We start from the raw sequence: 18,467 nt of genomic DNA on the forward strand, positions 1-18,467 counted from the left end.
TAAAATCAAGGTATAATCCTTATGTCAGCTTGGAGAATTGGTGACCAACCTGACAATTTTCTTCATGCAATCTTAAAATCCGAGTACTTTCCTGGTTCATCGATTTGGCGCTCAAATTTGAATGCTCCAAAATCTGCCTTTTGGGCCACCATTCTGAAGATTCTCCCCATCCTTAAGGCACATTATTTCTATCAAATTTCTGTGGGCTGCCTTTTAGTCTGGAACACACACTAGTGTGATGGCTCGGCTCAAATTTATGAATCTTTGATTATTCAATCTAACAATTTCACTTATCCAACCCAAGTCAAGGATCTATGGATGCCAGGACATCAAGCTTGGAATTCCCAATTAATCGATCAAGTTTTTTCAAAATCCTCTTGTTGACAATATTAAAAGAACTCCCATTATTTGCTCACAAGACAATGATATTCTATGTTGGAGACTAACACCTTCAGGTAAATGTAACTCCAAAAGTGCCTACAAGGCTTGCCTAAATGTTTTGCAGGAGCATGGAGAACCAACACCAAGGCAAGTAACCCCTACAATAATTCAGCTCTTAAATCAAATTGGGAAGAACAAGAAGGTAACTCCGAGAGTGCAGACTTTCAGTTGGCGTCTCATAAGGAAACATATGCCAACGGGAGCTCGGGCAGGTAAGGATAGCAAGCACATTTCCAAAGTTTGCTGTAGATGCGGGTTACAAGAAGATGGTACACACTTGTTCTTTGTCTGTGCTTTTGCAAGAGCTGCTTGGTTCAGCCATCCATGATATATAAAAATTGATCAAATTGTAGCAAACCATAAGGGACTCATATTCTATCACACATCTTGAGTATGACTCCCCTATGCTTCTATTGAGAATGTCCTCACCTTTATGTGGTGTCTATGGAAGACGTGGAATGATTACCTCTTTAATAGAAAATACACCAATCTCAAACAGATATATGATAAGGCAAATGCTATTCACAACAATATGGAACTTCTAAATGTTTTGCAGGAATCGAAGAACGGGGACAATTCTCAAAGAAGAGAACAAGATGACAAGAGCAAAGAGAATTTGGCAAATCAAGTACAAACACAAAATGATAGTCTGGTGCAGCCAATTTTTCACAGTCAGGGGGAAACAATCAAATCTGATTTCCTGATCCAAGGTAGCAAGATTTTCTCTGATGCTGCCTGAAGACAAAAAAAAGTTCCAAGATCCAAAGGAAGAACCCTCACAGTCTCGAAGTCTACTGCCAAATCAATCAGAACAACAACAATGCAACAACCCTAATCCAAGCTTCGGCAACCATTGCTCCTTCACCATTACATGCAGAAGCATGTGCTTTTCGGCTTGCACCTCAATTGGCAGAGAAGCTTCATCCAACAGTTCACTTTTCGGACGGACAATCTTACACTTGCGAGAGGTGCATCTACTCAAAAGGATTCGAACCCGGATTGCAGGGTAGTCACCAACTTGAGCTAACCATCTAACCCTCCGGTCATTCTCACACAAAAGAGCATCAAAAAGCATACAATCATGCATATTCCATGTTAAGAGGGAGATAAATGGTGTAGCCCATAACTATGCACAACAGGCAATTACACTATCTCAATCTTTGCCTGTCTTTATTTTTCAACTCGTTCGATAGGAACTTGTCCCTTTGCTTTAGCCTTTCACAGACTTGATCTACAAGGGATTACAATTGATGCTGTAAACTGCTTGTAAACTGAAAGTGAGCTGAATGAAATTTGGCGTCCGACACCACCCTTTGTTAAAAAAAAAGTCTGATTACTACAAGTTTTATCTATTAATTTGTTTGTTTATATTGTCGTGGAGCTTTATAGAAAGAAAAGATTTAGCAGCGAGCGACGTGACCTGGTATATATTCCAGTGGAAGTGGAACCACTAGTGGAACACTCGCCTCTTATCCCTCCAAACTCCAAGAGAGAAAATCAAACGCGAGGAATTATCGAATAAATATCCCGAGAAAGAGAAAAAATCACACCACTAGTATGGCGTTGCTGAGCCCGCGTGTGCCGCGGCTGCCGCTCGCCTCCCACTCCGCCGGCGCTCTCCGGTGCTGTGGCCGGGCTGCCGCGTCCGCTGCGCGGTGCCAAGCGACAGCGGCGGGCAGCGTCGCGGCGGGCTCTCAGTCCTCGTCGGGGCTGGATGCCATCCGGTGGGGAAGCGCCAAGCTGCAGGGCGCCCGCGAGGAGATGGAGGACGAGGTCGTCCTCCGTCCCGAATCCCTCCTCCACGGCTTCTCCTTCGCCGCGGTCCTCGACGGCCACGCCGGTTTCTCCACCGTCCAGTTCCTCAGGCAAGCACGCGCCCATCACCTCCTTCTTTGCGCTGCAATTTCTCAGGCTTCACGGCCACTTGACCCGGATTTTTCTTGGTGCTGCAGGGACGAGTTGTACAAGGAATGCGCGGCCGCGTTGGATGGTGGCGCGGTGCTTAATACCAAGAATCTTGAAGTCATCACGGAATCGATCAGGCGTGCCTTTGCCACTGTGGACGCCAACCTCTCCACCTGGTCAGGATAGGATTTCGTTTACCCCATTTAATTGAGAGAATCCCAATTTCCCAGCATGCCACATGCTCATTCAAAGAGGCTTAATTATTGCCTAAGTACATACCACTCGATAATAGTTCTATGCTTTAAAAAATGTTTCGAGTTCCCTTCATGCCATCCCATGAATTTCTTCCATTATGTATGAAAAGATCATTTTTGACCAGTCCACTATACCGAGACTTTTAGAGAATCCCACTTCCCAGCATGCTACATGCTCAATTCACTATATTACCAAGTAGGAGTATGACAAAAATAGGCTTATTGCCTAGATACCACTGGATAATACTCTAGCCCTATGCGTAAAAAATGTTTTGAGTCTCCTTCATGCCATTCTATAAATTGCATGTCAGTGCAGGCTCTATTATGTATGAGAAGATCATTTTGCTCCTGTATTGCACATTATAATGCGGTATACACTAATTCTCTATACGCCACTTGGACTTGCACATGCTATGCCATGTTTGTTCGTACCGGATTTTTTTTCATTCTTTGAGCAATGATTTTTCGTCGGATGTATTTTTCTATATTATCGGGAAAAGAGACATATTTTATGTTTCTTAACGGAGGTTTTCTATCGAGAGGTTAACACAATGACATTGAAGGGATTCAAAGCCGTTAACCAGTGGCATGTAGGGAATACGCTATTTGTCTGTGGTATAGAGGGTATTGAGCTACTTATCAGTGGCATGTAGGGATTTCTCTCATTTCTTACTCACTGCTTATACTAGCTATGGATGCTTTGAGTTTTGACAGCTTCCGTGCTGTGTTATTGCTTCTTCGCAGGCTTGAGCAAATGGACAAGGAAGACGACTCTGGGGCCACAGCCACGGCCTTGTTTCTGAGGAACGATGTCCTTGTTGTCTCACACATTGGTGACTCCTGCTTGGTAGTAGCACTTCCTCCTCCCTCTACATATTTATCATCTTGTTATCAGGTTTAGCGCCGTGACATTGAAACTGAACTCTAGATTGATGGTTAAGTGTGTGGATTTTTTCTTGGTGATGATAAGATGGTCGATGATATTGATTAGCAGGTCGTATCCTGTGGCGGAAGACCTCAATCTCTGACAAACTTTCACCGTCCGTATGGGAACAACAAAACATCCCTTGAAGAGGTCAAGCGGATTAGAGCAGCAGGTGGATGGGTGTGTTTTCTCTTCCATGATTCCGCTGAATTTCCTCACTTGGACTACTGTTTTTATTGTTACATAGTGGAAGCTCAAGTCTCCCATCCTCTGTTGAACTACTGTTTTTGTATCTTCAGAAGTACCACAATGTTCTGTTAATATGGGCCACTTACCATGACATTTCTTAGATCTTTGCTCTCATATGCAAATAAACATGTTTATTTTTTCATATAAAGTGCGATCTGTTTTCCAAATATGGGTAACAATCAACACAGATGTCATACGGAAGATCTAGCACATCTAGGAACTGAAGCAGCACAAGGTTGTGGAGGAACAGCTCCACCGTGTTGCTACAATGTGGACAGCACAAATGTTGAAGGAACCGCTTCAACGTGCTGCGCTAGATATCGCTCTAGGGGCGTAAGCTAGATATCGCTCTAGGGGCGGGGGCTGTCAAGAGTTCAATCCAAACTCTCAACACAAGATCTAATCCAAGATCTTAAAAGAAGAACAGAAAGTTCTTTTATTGATAGGTAGATGGTACATAGTCTGGTTACATAGGTAGAGGTTGGACCTCTATTTATAGGCAGCATGAGCCTTCACTACTTAGCTCTACTTACAACTAGAGTGTTCTAGAGAACACTACATAAGTTAGGGAGAGAACTACAAATATCCTAGTTACAACTTATACTAGAATACTCTGGAAACCACTACAACGCACATAACTAGAGGACCATATTACCTAGAATATAGTGGAAGTGTGTAGAAGCTAGTACTGGATATTACTTATGTTTTATTTTTATTTTATTTTATATACTGTCCCTCATCATTCTCCCCTGGTTGTTTAGAACTCGTCCTCGAGTTATCTTTATAGAGTGCTTGTTCTGGATGATAAAGAGCCAAGTCTGCCACGTTGAATATGTTGGATATTCCCATCTCAGCTGGAAGATCTATCATGTAGGCATTATCATTTATCTTCCTTAGAACAGAGAAGGGTCCGTATTTCCACCATCTAAGTTTCTCTTTGATGTCTAATGGCGGTCCTTCTTTCCGGAGGTATACCATCACCTTATCACCAACCCGGAATGATTTTAGCCTCCGTTTGCGGTCACTTTTCTCATTCTCCTTGGAGCTATTACGATTTGATTGATTTGGTAGAATGATGATCTTCCGCTTGTTCCAAGTGAAAGAGTAAGAATTTTCCTTCCCTTTGTGTGTTGTATTCACATCATATTGCCAAGGTCTCCCAAGAAGAACATGGATGGCATCCATATCAACAACATCACATAACACATTTGCGTGATAGTGCTTGCCCAAAGAGAGTGGCAAGTTGCATTGTTTGGTGACCCTCATATTCACTCCTTTCTTGATCCACCCAATAGTGTAGGGGTTTGGATGATCATATGTCTCAAGCTTTAAATGGTTCACCAAATTCTGAGAGATAAGATTTTCACAACTGCAACTATCAATCACTAATTTGCATACCTTGCCATTCACCGTGCATTTGCTCTCAAATATTTTCTTTTGTTGTGTGTTGTCGGGCTGCGGTGTGAAGCACAAGGGCCGCTGAATCACGCATACCACCTCTTCTCCCTCTTCTTCACAAATATCTTGTCCTTCTACATCTTCAGATTCATATCCTTCGCCACCTTTGCCATCATGGATTGTTGTGTTGACAAATTTCCTCAATGCGCAATTGCTAGATACATGTCCCTCTTCACCACATTTATAGCATTTTATCACAGGCTTTGCCCTACTCTTACCTCCGGCTTGCTTTGGGACAGTTTCTTTTGCATCGGGTTGAGTGGTCACTTCTTCCATTCTGTGGGAGTGACTCCGAGATGAGTCTTCCATATGAGAATATGGAGCCTTACTTGCCTTTCTTGCCTTTACCAATCTCTGCCTTTAATGCTAGAGCTTGTGCTTGATCAAGGGACCAAATTTGCTGCATCATCAAACGATCCTGGATAGCATCATTGAGACCATTGATGTACCTTGCAACTTATTGATCTTCAGTTTCACCAAGGTGGCACCTCACTTGTAGCCTTAGGAACTCCTCTGTGTATTCTGAAACGGTCCTATTTCCTTGAGCACAATTCTGAAACTGGATAAATAGGATCTGATCGTAATCTGCAGGCAAAAATCTCCCTTTCAAAAGATTCTTCATCTGCCGCCAAGATCTCACACGAGGTTCTCCTCTTAGCCTGCGATCTTCTTGAAGGCGATGCCACCATGCACCAGCTCCTCCTTTTAGCTTGTATGCAACCAAAGAAACTCTACGATCTTCCGGAATATCCATAACCTCAAAGAAAGTCTCCACCTCATACAACCAATCAAGGCACCCCTCAATATCAACATTTCCATTAAAAGTGGGGATCTCAGCTCTCACCTTGTATGTATCCCTCGCATATGTAGAGCTGTGTACTCTCGGATATGTATGGAGATCAGGTTCTTCAAGGCCCTCGTCATATTCGTCACCTTCGGAAGCTTCAGCATACATTGCCCTCCTTGAAGTACGCTCAACAACACGTGAATGAGGTGTTTTTGCTTCAATACGACCTCCCATTCTTCGACGCCTATCATCTGCCTCCTTTGATGATTCTTCATTGGCAACAGAAGGAACACCCTTACCATCTCAACTAGCTGATCAAATCTGCGGTTAAGGTCTTCACGGAGCGCTTGAATTTGTTGATCTACAACATCCACTCTTTTCCCCAATTCCTCCATTGCTTGGTGCAGCTCTCAATGAGGAGACCAACAGCTGGATCGGATCAGCAAGGCTCTGATACCACCTGAAGCAGCACAAGGTTGTGGAGGAACAGCTCCACCGTGTTGCTACAATGTGGACAGCACAAATGTTGAAGGAACCGCTTCAACGTGCTGCGCTAGATATCGCTCTAGGGGCGTAAGCTAGATATCGCTCTAGGGGCGGGGGCTGTCAAGAGTTCAATCCAAACTCTCAACACAAGATCTAATCCAAGATCTTAAAAGAAGAACAGAAAGTTCTTTTATTGATAGGTAGATGGTACATAGTCTGGTTACATAGGTAGAGGTTGGACCTCTATTTATAGGCTGCATGAGCCTTCACTACTTAGCTCTACTTACAACTAGAGTGTTCTAGAGAACACTACATAAGTTAGGGAAAGAACTACAAATATCCTAGTTACAACTTATACTAGAATACTCTGGAAACCACTACAACACACATAACTAGAGGACCATATTACCTAGAATATAGTGGAAGTGTGTAGAAGCTAGTACTGGATATTACTTATGTTTTATTTTTATTTTATTTTATATACTGTCCCTCATCAGGAACCTCCTGCATTTTGTGGTTTGGTAGTACACTACAAGCTTGAGGTACTTTATCAAGAAGGGTTTTTTTTTCCCATAAAAGCCTTTGTGAAGAAGTTATGTCTACGATAGATGGACCACACGGCTAACAAAGCCTAGTTGCCACTGGTTTGGTCACCGGCAAATCATGTCATTGTATGACAGCATGCTTTCTTTTATAAAATTCTACTTCTTCCATTGGATACAACTTGCCTATGCGTGTCCTTGATATTCCAACAAAAATAGTGATATAATTTGGCCCCTCTTGTAAATGTGCCCCTTATATCTATTCCGTATGTACGGCACAGAGTGCCTTCACGTTCTAAGTTAATGATTATTGATTAAGTCCCACTGTTTCTGTAAGAAACTCGCCATGTTTTTCATTTGCGTCCCGTAAAATAGTTAGGTTTATGTAGGATACTTTGTTTCGTGTCATAACCTGAGCTCTGTCTGTTCAGTGCCTGATGAACATATTGGTCTCACTCCTGTGGTGAGTCTTGTTTTAACAATTTGAACATTACTTTTGTAGATTCTCGATGGACGCATATGTGGAGACATTTCGGTATCTCGAGCTTTTGGAGACATAAGATTTAAGACACGGAAGAATGAGTTCGTCTTTGTACTCCCTGCTCCCTACACGCATTAAAGAATCCTTTGGTAATTATTCCCTATAATCCTCTACTATACTTAAAATCTCATGGTGTTATGCAGGATGCTGGTAAAAGGAGTTAAAGAAGGAAGATGGACTGAAAAATTCATCTCAAGGTAAAGCGCCCAATACATCTGTGCTTTATTTTATTTTCATAGCTGCATGTGATTTCACTTCTTTGTTTTTTGTATCTCAAGATATGTCTGAACTCTCAAAAGAACCAAGTCAGGCTTTTCTAAATAAAAAATAAGGTCATTTGTGTTACTTTTGTTTCTGAAAAGGAGGCATGCCCCTGGCCTCTGCATCGATTGATGCACGCAGACTTTTTATTGTGAAGTTAGTAGGTCATTTGTGTTCGGTGTGTTTTCCTCTTCAGTTAACTGCGAACAACTCTTTTGAGCAGAATATGTGTGCAAAACCTCAGAACTATGCTTGCTAGTGGTTGTTAATTAGCAGTTTAATCCTTAGCTATATAGCACTGCTACTTTCCGATGACCTTCCATTTTTCATACACTGTTAACAATTATAACTGTGCTCCCTTTTTATTGTTTCCTGGTGGATGTTTATTTTGGTGATTTACTCAGATTGGTTTTTTGCTTCTATCATGAATATGTAATGGCTCATTCTTCACAGTCCGTTGCTTGTGGTAATTATGCTAAGTACCCTTGCTTGAGATCTTATAATAGTTCATTGTTTGTCGGACCAAAAATGATTGGTTGTACTAGGGAAAGTAAGCTTTATGCTGAAACATATTTATTTGCATCTGATAAAATATTTTATTTGCACCTGCAGTTCTTGTTGTAATTGGAATGGTCATCTCATGATCACCACATATTAGATCAGTGATTTTCTGCAAAAAGAATATTAGATCAGGGATTTGAATATCCTAAATTGTATACTCTCAGTAATTATCTTCTTATTACCATGCATTTAATGCTTATCCAATTTCCATGCATGTCTTTTAGTTGCTACTGCTGCTGCTGTACAGTATGAGATGTCTTGTATGATAAGTAATTGACACGCCCAATTGTGTAACTTCATATTCTTCAAAAGAATTAGATAGATAACAACACTATGTTTGATGACAAATATTATAGTTTCAAAACGTAAGTCTTGCCATGAAATGTCATGTCGCCGAAGATGATACTACTGTGGGTTACATCACTTTTGGTACATGATAATATGATAGGCATGTTTTTTAATTATCCAATCTCTTATGTACAGAATAAAATTTAAAGGGGATCTAATAATCTCTTCACCTGATGTATCTCTGGTGGAGCTTGGACCGGATGTGGAATTTGTTTTGGTAGCAACTGATGGCCTTTGGGATTACATTAAAAGGTAAATCCATGATTTTTTTGGTCTTCATGTTTTAGTTGTACAACCTTAAGTTGGTCATGTTTTCCATCTCGCCTGACACTTCAGCTATCTGTTCAACATTGTGACATTTATAGCTAACTGTATTGTGCAGCACTGAAGCAGTAGCTTTTGTCAGAGATCAACTCCGTCAACATGGAGATGTCCAGGTATGCAGTCTATATCTGCTTAAATAAATGACACTCACTATGTGCCTCTTACACTCCTCTTACAGTACATTTTGTATGCTTGCTTATTTCGCATTTGGTTGTGTAGAGGGCCTGTGAGGCGCTTGGGGAGAAAGCTCTGGTATTGTTGTTTCCCACCTTTATATCTTCTTATCCACCTTTATATTTGGTGTTCATTAAACCTTATTACAATAAAATATGTTATAATTTCCTTTCTATTATTTTCGATTGCAGGATCAACGGTCACAAGACAACATTAGCATAGTCATAGCTGACTTGGGGTACTGATTCTCAAACTTTTGGTCTGGAGTTTGTTATGAACTGTGTTGCAGCTTACTGTGCATGAATGATATGCCTGGTGTAGAAATTGGAGGAAAAATTGAAAAAACGATACCACCTAGGAGCTTACTGGCTTAGCATAGATGCTGGGCCAGACAGCTTGGGTTCGATCCTAACTTTAATGTGCAGTTAGTCCTAGGAATCACTCATATAATTGCAAAAAAGGACCTTAATCAGAGGTCTGCCTTTACCAGTTCTTCGACCGCGTTATTACATCGTGTGCATTTTGGTCAGGAAAAAAATTGCTTCATGATGCAGAGGCAGGAAGATGTTTTTTCCTTCATCTGTAGGAAGAAAAGGATTATGCCCATTTTGTACTTTGTGGTCTTTCATGCCTAGTTCATCATGTCGTCCATTACACTTATATTCCTAATTTGTAGCTTTTATCCTGGCAGAAGGACAAACTGGAAGGAGTTGCCCGTTCCAAGGCCAAACGTGTTCTTGGAGCTAAGTCAAGCAGTTGCAACTGTAGGGGCTGTGTCACTAGGAATCTGGATTTCATCACTTCTTACCCTGCAATAGGCCTAGTTCAGTTCAGATTTGTACAGTGCGTATAGCATTACTCCTGCTCCAGCTGCAAATATGTATGGGCTCATAGGGTTAATTTATAGGATAATTAAACTGTTCAACAGTATCTGGACTGAAAAGAAGAAAAAATGTATGTTTCTGCAACTGCTGTATGATAACTGAGTTCATTAAGGACCTGGGACTGATAAGTCTGACTTTTTTTAGCAACTGCTTCGTTCAGGGATAAAAAAACTTAAATTTAACAAGCCAACCCAGAAACATTTTGTCACATTGCTGAAGGGAAATTCATGTTAATATGCCATTTTAACAGCACTTATGACCGATGGTGGTAACATCTTAATCATCTGTTTTTTCATTTTAATGTATTTTAGAAGTCATGTCACACTAATATCCGATGGGAAAAATACCAATAGTCTCTTTCATAAAAATTCAAAAACAAATTAGAAATCTAATGCAGTTTAGCATGTTGGGCGAAACAAATTGATAAAAGACTGCAGTATTAGAGTTTACATCAACCATATTATATCCTTTGATTTAGGAAAGTTAATTTAAGCTTTAAAGGTTTTGTTATGGTAAACAATTTAGCTGTATTTTGCTGGAGAAATGTAGACAGTTGATACTTTTAATTATTTGTGTACTATTGCTTTGTCCTTAAATAATTGTTATGATAAGGATGGTTTAAATTTTGACGAGCAATTGGCGAAATATATGTTTTAAGATTGTATACCCTTAGTTTGGTATATATTGTTGACCAAAGTATATGTGTTTTTGTACCCACATCCACAATTGTGTGTTTCACTTTATGTGTCCACATAATTGACGATGGAAACGCGTGACATAATTCGTGGTATCAATAATATCTCAAAGATTGTTCTACCACCAATCTCGTCTTAAGATATGCAATACTAAATTCAAATTACATTTAAGTTTACATGAATTATACTATGGTCTTTGAATTATGAAAATCACAATTGATCTTTAGCTGTTGTAAAAGGTATGGGAGTCACTCTAAAGCTAACTTGGAATTCTAGTCATCTTATTGTATTATTGATTGATCCCTAAATGTGTGATGCATATAGTACTTCTTTTAACGAATACCTAGCTAGTTTTGCTGTTGGTATCTTTTGAAGTATTTGCTTCGTAGGCTTTCTTTGTTCGTACCATACTAGGCATTCTTTTTTAGCGGCCGAATTTAATGTACCGCTAATATATCTGATGATGTAAACAATCCCTTCCCTTTCAGTTTCCTAGGCTCATCTATAAAATGTAGAATTTTTTCATTCAAATACCATATCCCTTCTGTGCATTGAAACCTAGGCTTACATTACTGCTAGTATCATGCATCCTAGACCTACAAAAATGTTTATGTAGCAACTAATTAATTAAGAAAAAGATTAGAGTATCATAGGTGGATTCTGTAGCATAGCGCACATTAGTAGAAAATTTAATGTCAAGTAATTGTTCTATATAATTTTGTATTGAGATTCTACAAATCAATAAATTTACTAGGACTATACTACTACTCTGATATCATGCATTATCGAGATAATATTATATATAAGTATCATATGGAAGATACTATTATAGAATATTACCCACTATGGCTAGCTTTAGTTATGAGTGACAAGTTCAATAGTAGAGTCAGTTGCTGGCTATAAGCCAAGTGACATGTCATCTATAGTCAACTTAGACCATGCACTATGTATGAGAAAAGCGATTCCTAACCTTTGTTGTCGTGTATAAAGTAGATTGCCTAGCCCTTTCCATAAGTTCGGACTTTTGGTTCAAGTCGCTAGTGCATGAAGCTTAACATGGTATCAGAGCCCCAGGTGACAAGGGATTAACTTATCAATGCCTACAGATTGTAGACTAGGATTTTAGTCGGAAGTAGAGGGCAAGTAGATCTCGAAGGTTTCAGCCGAAAAGTGCTCGACGATGTGAAAACTAGGGTTGCGTGAAACCATGAATCGATCCTCTCTTTGTCCCTCGACTCTCCCTTATATAGGAGGCGGAGCCGAGGGATTCGTAATACACAAGTTTACAGAGTCCGGGAGGGTTTCTACCTCATCTCGTAAGATTAGAAGTATGTATTTCCTAATACAACTCTAGCTTTCCTTAGTACTAACTTGGGTTTCCGAACTTCATATTCATCGAATCGTGGGCCTTCAGTAAATCCCGGATACCATTTTCGGCAGGCCCATTGGGGATGCCTATGTCAGTAGCCCCCCGAGATTTTGCTTGAATCGAAGAATCAAGGAAAATCTCCAACTTTAATTATTCAATAACTCTGTCGAATTTATCACATATCTTTAGATACGCAATTATATATTGTACAGGGATAATGGTAGTTGGGGCTAGTTCGTCTGATGGATCAGGTACTAGTTAACTGCTCTAGTGGCAATCCGCAAAAACCTACTTCAAGATCACGTCCCCTGGACATGATCTCGGGATACTGGTGTTAACTTCGACAGGTGCCGCTTAAGGTCTTACCATCTGTCGAGTCCCAGTCATGTTTTATCGAGTACCTAACGCGTCCGTTAGGATTTTTCTTCGTATCTGTTGATATGGGAAAAAAGTTGCAAACCGACGTCAGAGACAGTGTCACGCCGCTCAGAACAGATCTGGGGTCTTACCTTCGCATAATTTTGCGTCATTCAGAGATTATTCGCAACTTTTGGCGCTCTGAGAATATATTGTCGAGTGCTTTTTCGGCTGTTGGAATAGCACATTTTATTGAGTCAACGGATGACTTATCTTGCCTTCCCGATGGGAGTATATGTAGAGTTATTTGTATAACTCGAAATATGCTCACTTCTTTTATAATTTCATCGGGCACGCGAACAGCGTTCCCGATGGGAGTAGCCCCCGAGGCTACAGCCAAGGACTTGTGCTTGGTTGTAGGCTCAAGACTATAACGCCTTATGTCGCTATATTGTAATTATTTCTCGAGCTTTTCATATCTATCGGGTGCGCGATCAGCGCTCCCGATGGGAGTAGCCCCCGAGGCTATGAACAAATGCTTGCTTTTGATCATAGGCTCTCGCCATTTCTATTTTGTCATATTCGAGTTTTTCTTTTTTCCAGAGTAGCCCCCAAGCATTTGATCAAAAACTTGTATTTGACCAAAGGCTCTCGAAATAATCAATAATCTTCTGCTGCCGCCATTTTTATTAATCTTCTCAGCCGAGATTTTCTCTTGGCAAGGTGACATCATCACTGACGATAGCCACGATTATTGTATCGGGAAGACGCGAGTACTGCTCTCTCTGTCTTGCGGGCCCAAAATCCTTATCAAGTTGACACATCGTGCAAGTGGGGGACACACGTCCTCCACTTTTCCTGGCGCACGTACTGTAGCGCCTGTTCCTTTCCTTCACAGTGAAAATACGCTTTTACCCCTTATCCACGTGTACAACATCCATCTCACAATTTTTCCATCCAACGGTGCGTCGATTCGTCGATTCTCTATTTAAGGTCATCTTCTTCCTCCGTTCGCCCTTTCGCTCGCGCCGCACCTCTACTCTCCTCTGCAAAAATCCCCCATTGCGCCCAACACTTCTTGAGCCACACTCGCATTTTTCGCCTACGCCATTGTTGATGCCACCGCGCGCACGACTCACTAGGCACAACACCCCCGAGTCGAAGATGGCGGCGGAAGATCTAGAGTGGGAGAGATCCAAGATCTCCAACCAAGATCTCAACCTGATGAAGAAGCTCGGGTTAATGAAGAAGGAGGGTGCGCTGCGCTTCCCCAGCGAGGAAAGCTATCCATCGCCTCCTATCGAATATCGGGTCAGTTTTGTTGACCATCTCATCCGCGGCATCTCTGCCCCCATTCACGATTTCCTCCGCGGTCTTCTTTTTGTTTACGGGTTACAACTGTATCAGCTGACTCCCAATTCCATCCTCCACGTCTCAATTTTCATTACCCTCTGTGAGTGCTTCCTCGGAGTCCATCCTAATTGGGCTCTGTGGAAGCGCATCTTCTGCCTCCGCCGCAATGGCTCCCACAACGTCGCCTACAACATAAGCGGCGTTGTCATTTGCGTTCGCTCTGACGTCGAGTATTTCAACGTCAAATTTCCCGACTCCGTCCAAGGGTGGCGCAAAAGGTGGCTCTATGTGCACGAAGAAAGCTCCGACTCAGTGGAGTACAACATAGCTCCTTTCGATGGAGGTGCCAAGATTCTTCGCCGCCGATCCTGGGACGCTGAAGCCACCGAAGAAGAAAAAACGGCGACAGAGGCACTGATGTCCCGTATCCATGAGCTTCAGAACACCCGTGGCAAGGAATTGTCGGGTATCCAGATCACAGCCTACTTCCTTAGGATTAGAGTGCAGCCTTTACAAGCTCGCAAAAATCCCCTTTGGATGTATGCTGGTGAAGAAGATGTCGACAGGCTCTCCAAGGACCTTCCTGTGAAGGACTTGGAGAAACTGATCCAAAGAATTTCATCGCTCAGCAAGAAGGATGCTATTCCATCCTCTTGCCGCGTGGAGCCATATAGTGGCACCAACGCCCTCCCCGAGGTAATGTTTCCCTCGTCTTTTGTCCTCTCGATTTTTGAATATTTGTCGGCTACTATTTTGCTGGCATCCCTTGCGTAACTTTTTGTCGACACTCCTTGTCTTTGTAGAACCACCCAGTTCTAGCTTCTCTTCCTCCTCTTCCTGAAGGTGGATAAGTCGAAGAACGGACTATTGTCACCGACGACAACCAGGGTACTTCTCGCCCTGAGAGTGAAGTCGCTGGTTCTCAGAAATCCGCGGCTTCCACTGAAAAAGAAATCGAATCTGAGGCTACCGCATCGACATACTCCCTCCCCTCCACTGTTTCTCCAAGGAACAAGAGAAAAAGGGACGAGGTTGCCGATTCTGGCACCTCCAAAGCCGGCGCATCTCCTGCCGAAGAAGTTGTTCCTACTGAAGAAAGGACAACTTTCAACCCTTACGAAGATGCCCTTGTCAGCTCGTAAGTTCTTGCTGCTCTTTTTTGTTTGCTCTCGATATTTTGTCTATGTTGTTTCTTATATTGTCGCCTTTTTATTGTAGTGGTGACGAGGATGAAAATCCACCTATTGACGCGACTGCTCGAACGAGTACGTCGCGTACTTTAGTTGTCTCTGAAGCTCAGCCTAATGGGGATGAAACCTCGCCTCCTCAGCAAGACATCGAGCATCTAACTCCAGTTGCAAGCCCCCGTGCCCCTTCGCCAAAGAGGGCTAGGGTCGAGCCGGCCAAGGAGCCTACCTTGCTAATTGGTAGTTCCACGACTCCTTCAATGGATGATGTAAGTTGTTCACTTCTTTTATGTCCCGAATATTTCAATGGTTTCGACTCTCCTTTGTTTTTTGCTTCTCCTTTGCTTGTTGCTGTCGAACTTTTTCGCTTCCTATATTGAATTTTCTTTCTCTATTTTTCTTTGCAGCCTTTGATGAAGGAGTTTATCCGTCTCGGTACCCAATTCGTCGGGTACCGTGACCATGCTAAAAAGTTTGAAGGTACTATTTTTGCTGCTTCTTCTGGTAAATGACCTCCCCATCATTTTTTTGTCATGACATTTATTACTGTCGATTGTTTTACCAGCCAATCTTGCGGAAGCCAACAAACGCGCTGATGCTCTTGCTCTTAAGTTGGAGCAAAGCGAAAAAGCTCGCAAGAAAGCTGAAGCAGATGCTGCCGCTGTCGAAGATCTTCGAAAAAGACTTCACGACGCGGAAACTTCTTTAAGCGAAAACATAGCGCAACAGTCTTCTCGTGAAAAAGAAATCCTCACTCGCTTAGAGTCGCAGAGTCGACGTTTTGTTAGTAAGTACTCAAATCCTTGCTATTTCTTCGGGTCATCATATTTTTCCTGGCTCGCTTTTCTTGACAAGCTTCTTTTTACTCATTTAGGGAAAACGCAGCAAGATTATGATCTGGAAAATCCAGAAGGTGATCGCCTTCTCGACGCGCTTTCCCTCCTTGATATCCATGCAGATGAGGCACGCGAAGGCCTTGCCGACGCTAGAATAGGTCTGTCGCGGCTTTTTCCTTACTTCTTCACGAAGAAAGAAGAACCCACGACTTTTACTGCTCTCGCCAAGTGCTTCAATTCTAAAGAAGATCTTGGGCTCAAACTTCGCCAAGAAGGTTTGAAAGTTGGTGTTTAAGGCACTATCGCCTTGGTTGCTGACAGCCAACAAGATATCGTCTGGGCGAGAATTGGTGACGTGAAGGAGATGGAAACGAAGAGGTGGCAGTCTTTGATTAAGGCTGCCAAGCCAAACTCAAAGAAAATCCTCGCCTACCTCGGATGCAAGCCAACTCCTGCTCCTAGTTCATCGAAGCCGGAGGTCAAGTAGACCATCTTGTCTTCTCTTTTGTTTTGTTTCTCTTTTGATGATGTCGCCGTAGTACTTTGGCGACAACTGCCCCATTAGTTCACTAAGAACCCTCCTTTTGTAATAGCCATGTAAATATCTGACCTTATTAATGAAAAGCCATGTTGCCGAGTTACTGATGTCGAAATATTTCTTTCCAGTTGATTTTTGACAACTATACGGTGGTGCCTCCTTCCTCGGCTGCTTTGCCCGCTGCGTCTTGCTCGAAAAAAGTCTCCGCTACCGAGTTTATTGGAGGTTTTTCGAGTGCTGCACAAAATGAAGATTTGGACGAGCTCCGTCAACAATTGCAGTTGATGAAAAAGCAAGCTCTCGTGATGATGGAACAATCTCGAAGATCAGCGGACAGGGAGAAGCTTGTTGTTCAACAAGCTCAAGAAGCCATAGCGTTGAAAGAAACTGCGGTTGCTGAGGCTGCTGAAACTGCTTCCCGAGAAAATTTTATGCTTCAACTGATGAACGACTCCAGCTTGGATATGACGGGTACGCTTTGCAAACTTGGTCATACTGTATTTTATTCCTACTGTCTTTTACTCCTTGTTGATGCTTCCGCTGAAATAGGTTCTTTTTTGGATACTGTTAACGAAGATCAGCGTGTTGAAGCCCGAACCAATGTGCTTCTCAAGCTTGCCCTTCAACATGGTTCCAATTTCTGGGTTACTCCTGAGCGTACTCGCCAAATCGTCAGATTTCAAGATCGCGCGATTCAGGTCCGCGATTTTCTCGACTTCTGCACAAGAACATTATCTCTAGTTTATAGTACCATGTTTCCACGCAACAAAATACCAGAAACTCTTCCTGCTCTGATGGAGAAATTTCGAGATGCTCCTCGGATTCATGAATTTGTGCGGGCTCAACTATCTGCTGGGGCAAGATTCGCCATGATTATGATACAGATCTGCTACCCGAAGTTAGACCTAACTCAAATTGTCACCAAGTGTTTGGCCAAGCAGGCGAAGCGGAAGAGAAATGTCGATAAAATCAATGACACTGTAACCCCTATAGCAGAAGAGATGATGGACGAGCTTCTTCGGATGGACGCATAATTCTTTGTAAAAGGTAGCTATGCTCAACATAGAACTGGTACTGCAAACAATGAAGGTGTAAACATAGATGATATACTAGGTATCAACTGAAAATTTATTTTTCCTTGTCAATTTTTCCTTGATGATGAGGTTGTGTATATTGTAAGTATAATCTATATTGCAAAGACCCCGAGCCTTTGGCTGGTGCTCGAACTATTTTTTATGCCATGGTGATATTACTTATTTTGCGAGAGGTCATATATATTTTGTTACCACGGGTTATGAGCCCCCGAGCCTGTCGACGAAAAAGATGTATATCACCAATATCTTTTATTATATTGCAGCACCGCGAGCCCGCCTCATTAAAAACCTTTCAGCCCCACTCGGTGCCCTGAAAGGAAAAGAGTGCGTCTGAAAACTCGCGGGCGTTTCAGTACATTGTATGTTGACAAGGAGGACTATATTTCGTCTTCAAGCGTAAAAACGCCTTAGCTGCGCCACGTTCCAGGGATTTTGCTCGGCAACCCCTGTCTTCTTGTCCTTTATCCTGTACGCTCCTCCTTCGATTACTTCTGTAACGATGTAAGGGCCAAGCCACGGCGACTCGAGTTTTTCATGGCTTTTTTGCGTGAGCCGAAGGACTAAGTCGCCTACCTGAAAGGATCTTGGTCACAAACGTCGACTGTGGTAGTTTTTCAGGTCTTGCTGGTACTTAGTGACCCGTGATAACACTTCATCTCGAGCTTCGTTAAGTGCATCGACATCATCCTCTAATGCTTTTCTTGAAGCTTCTTCGCCATATTCCGTGACTCTTGGAGAATCATGCTCTATTTCTATCGGCTGTACAGCCTCAGCTCCATGGACCAGGAAAAACGGAGTTTCCTGTGTCGCTGTATTTGGTGTTGTTCGTATACTCCATAACACGCTGGGCAACTCCTCTGGCCAAGTATGTCGCGCTTTTTCTAATGGTGCTAGCAAG

General features: G+C 42.2%; 1 protein-coding gene across 2 annotated transcripts; it reads left to right on the forward strand.

Moving 5' to 3' along the window:
- The first annotated feature begins 1,983 nt into the window (after nt 1-1,983).
- Nucleotides 1,984-10,224, forward strand: LOC124659569 (probable protein phosphatase 2C 5). 2 transcript variants are annotated; one of them, XM_047197419.1, is made up of 11 exons: nt 1,984-2,306; nt 2,394-2,522; nt 3,345-3,447; nt 3,592-3,705; nt 7,550-7,629; nt 7,732-7,785; nt 8,894-9,010; nt 9,141-9,195; nt 9,302-9,334; nt 9,448-9,494; nt 9,948-10,224. In XM_047197419.1, exons 1-11 carry the CDS (start codon nt 1,999-2,001, stop codon nt 10,072-10,074), a joined length of 1,167 nt encoding a protein of 388 aa, XP_047053375.1. In that variant the 5' UTR covers nt 1,984-1,998; the 3' UTR covers nt 10,075-10,224. The 2 variants fall into 2 exon arrangements, with proteins under 2 accessions (XP_047053375.1, XP_047053376.1); XM_047197420.1 differs by having other exon boundaries at nt 3,595-3,705.
- Nucleotides 10,225-18,467: the final 8,243 nt, after the last annotated feature.

Source organism: Lolium rigidum, chromosome 6 (assembly GCF_022539505.1).
Source record: "Lolium rigidum isolate FL_2022 chromosome 6, APGP_CSIRO_Lrig_0.1, whole genome shotgun sequence".
NCBI lineage: Eukaryota > Viridiplantae > Streptophyta > Magnoliopsida > Poales > Poaceae > Lolium > Lolium rigidum.

Excerpts from the sequence above, each read along its gene's own strand:
- LOC124659569 (XM_047197419.1), top strand. The coding sequence starts at position 1,999 with ATGGCGTTGCTGAGCCCGCGTGTGCCGCGGCTGCCGCTCGCCTCCCAC. Across the intron at positions 3,448-3,591 it reads ACATTGGTGACTCCTGCTTG|CAGGTCGTATCCTGTGGCGG; the intron begins GTAGTAGCACTT and ends GATATTGATTAG. Across the intron at positions 7,630-7,731 it reads TTTAAGACACGGAAGAATGA|GATGCTGGTAAAAGGAGTTA; the intron begins GTTCGTCTTTGT and ends GGTGTTATGCAG.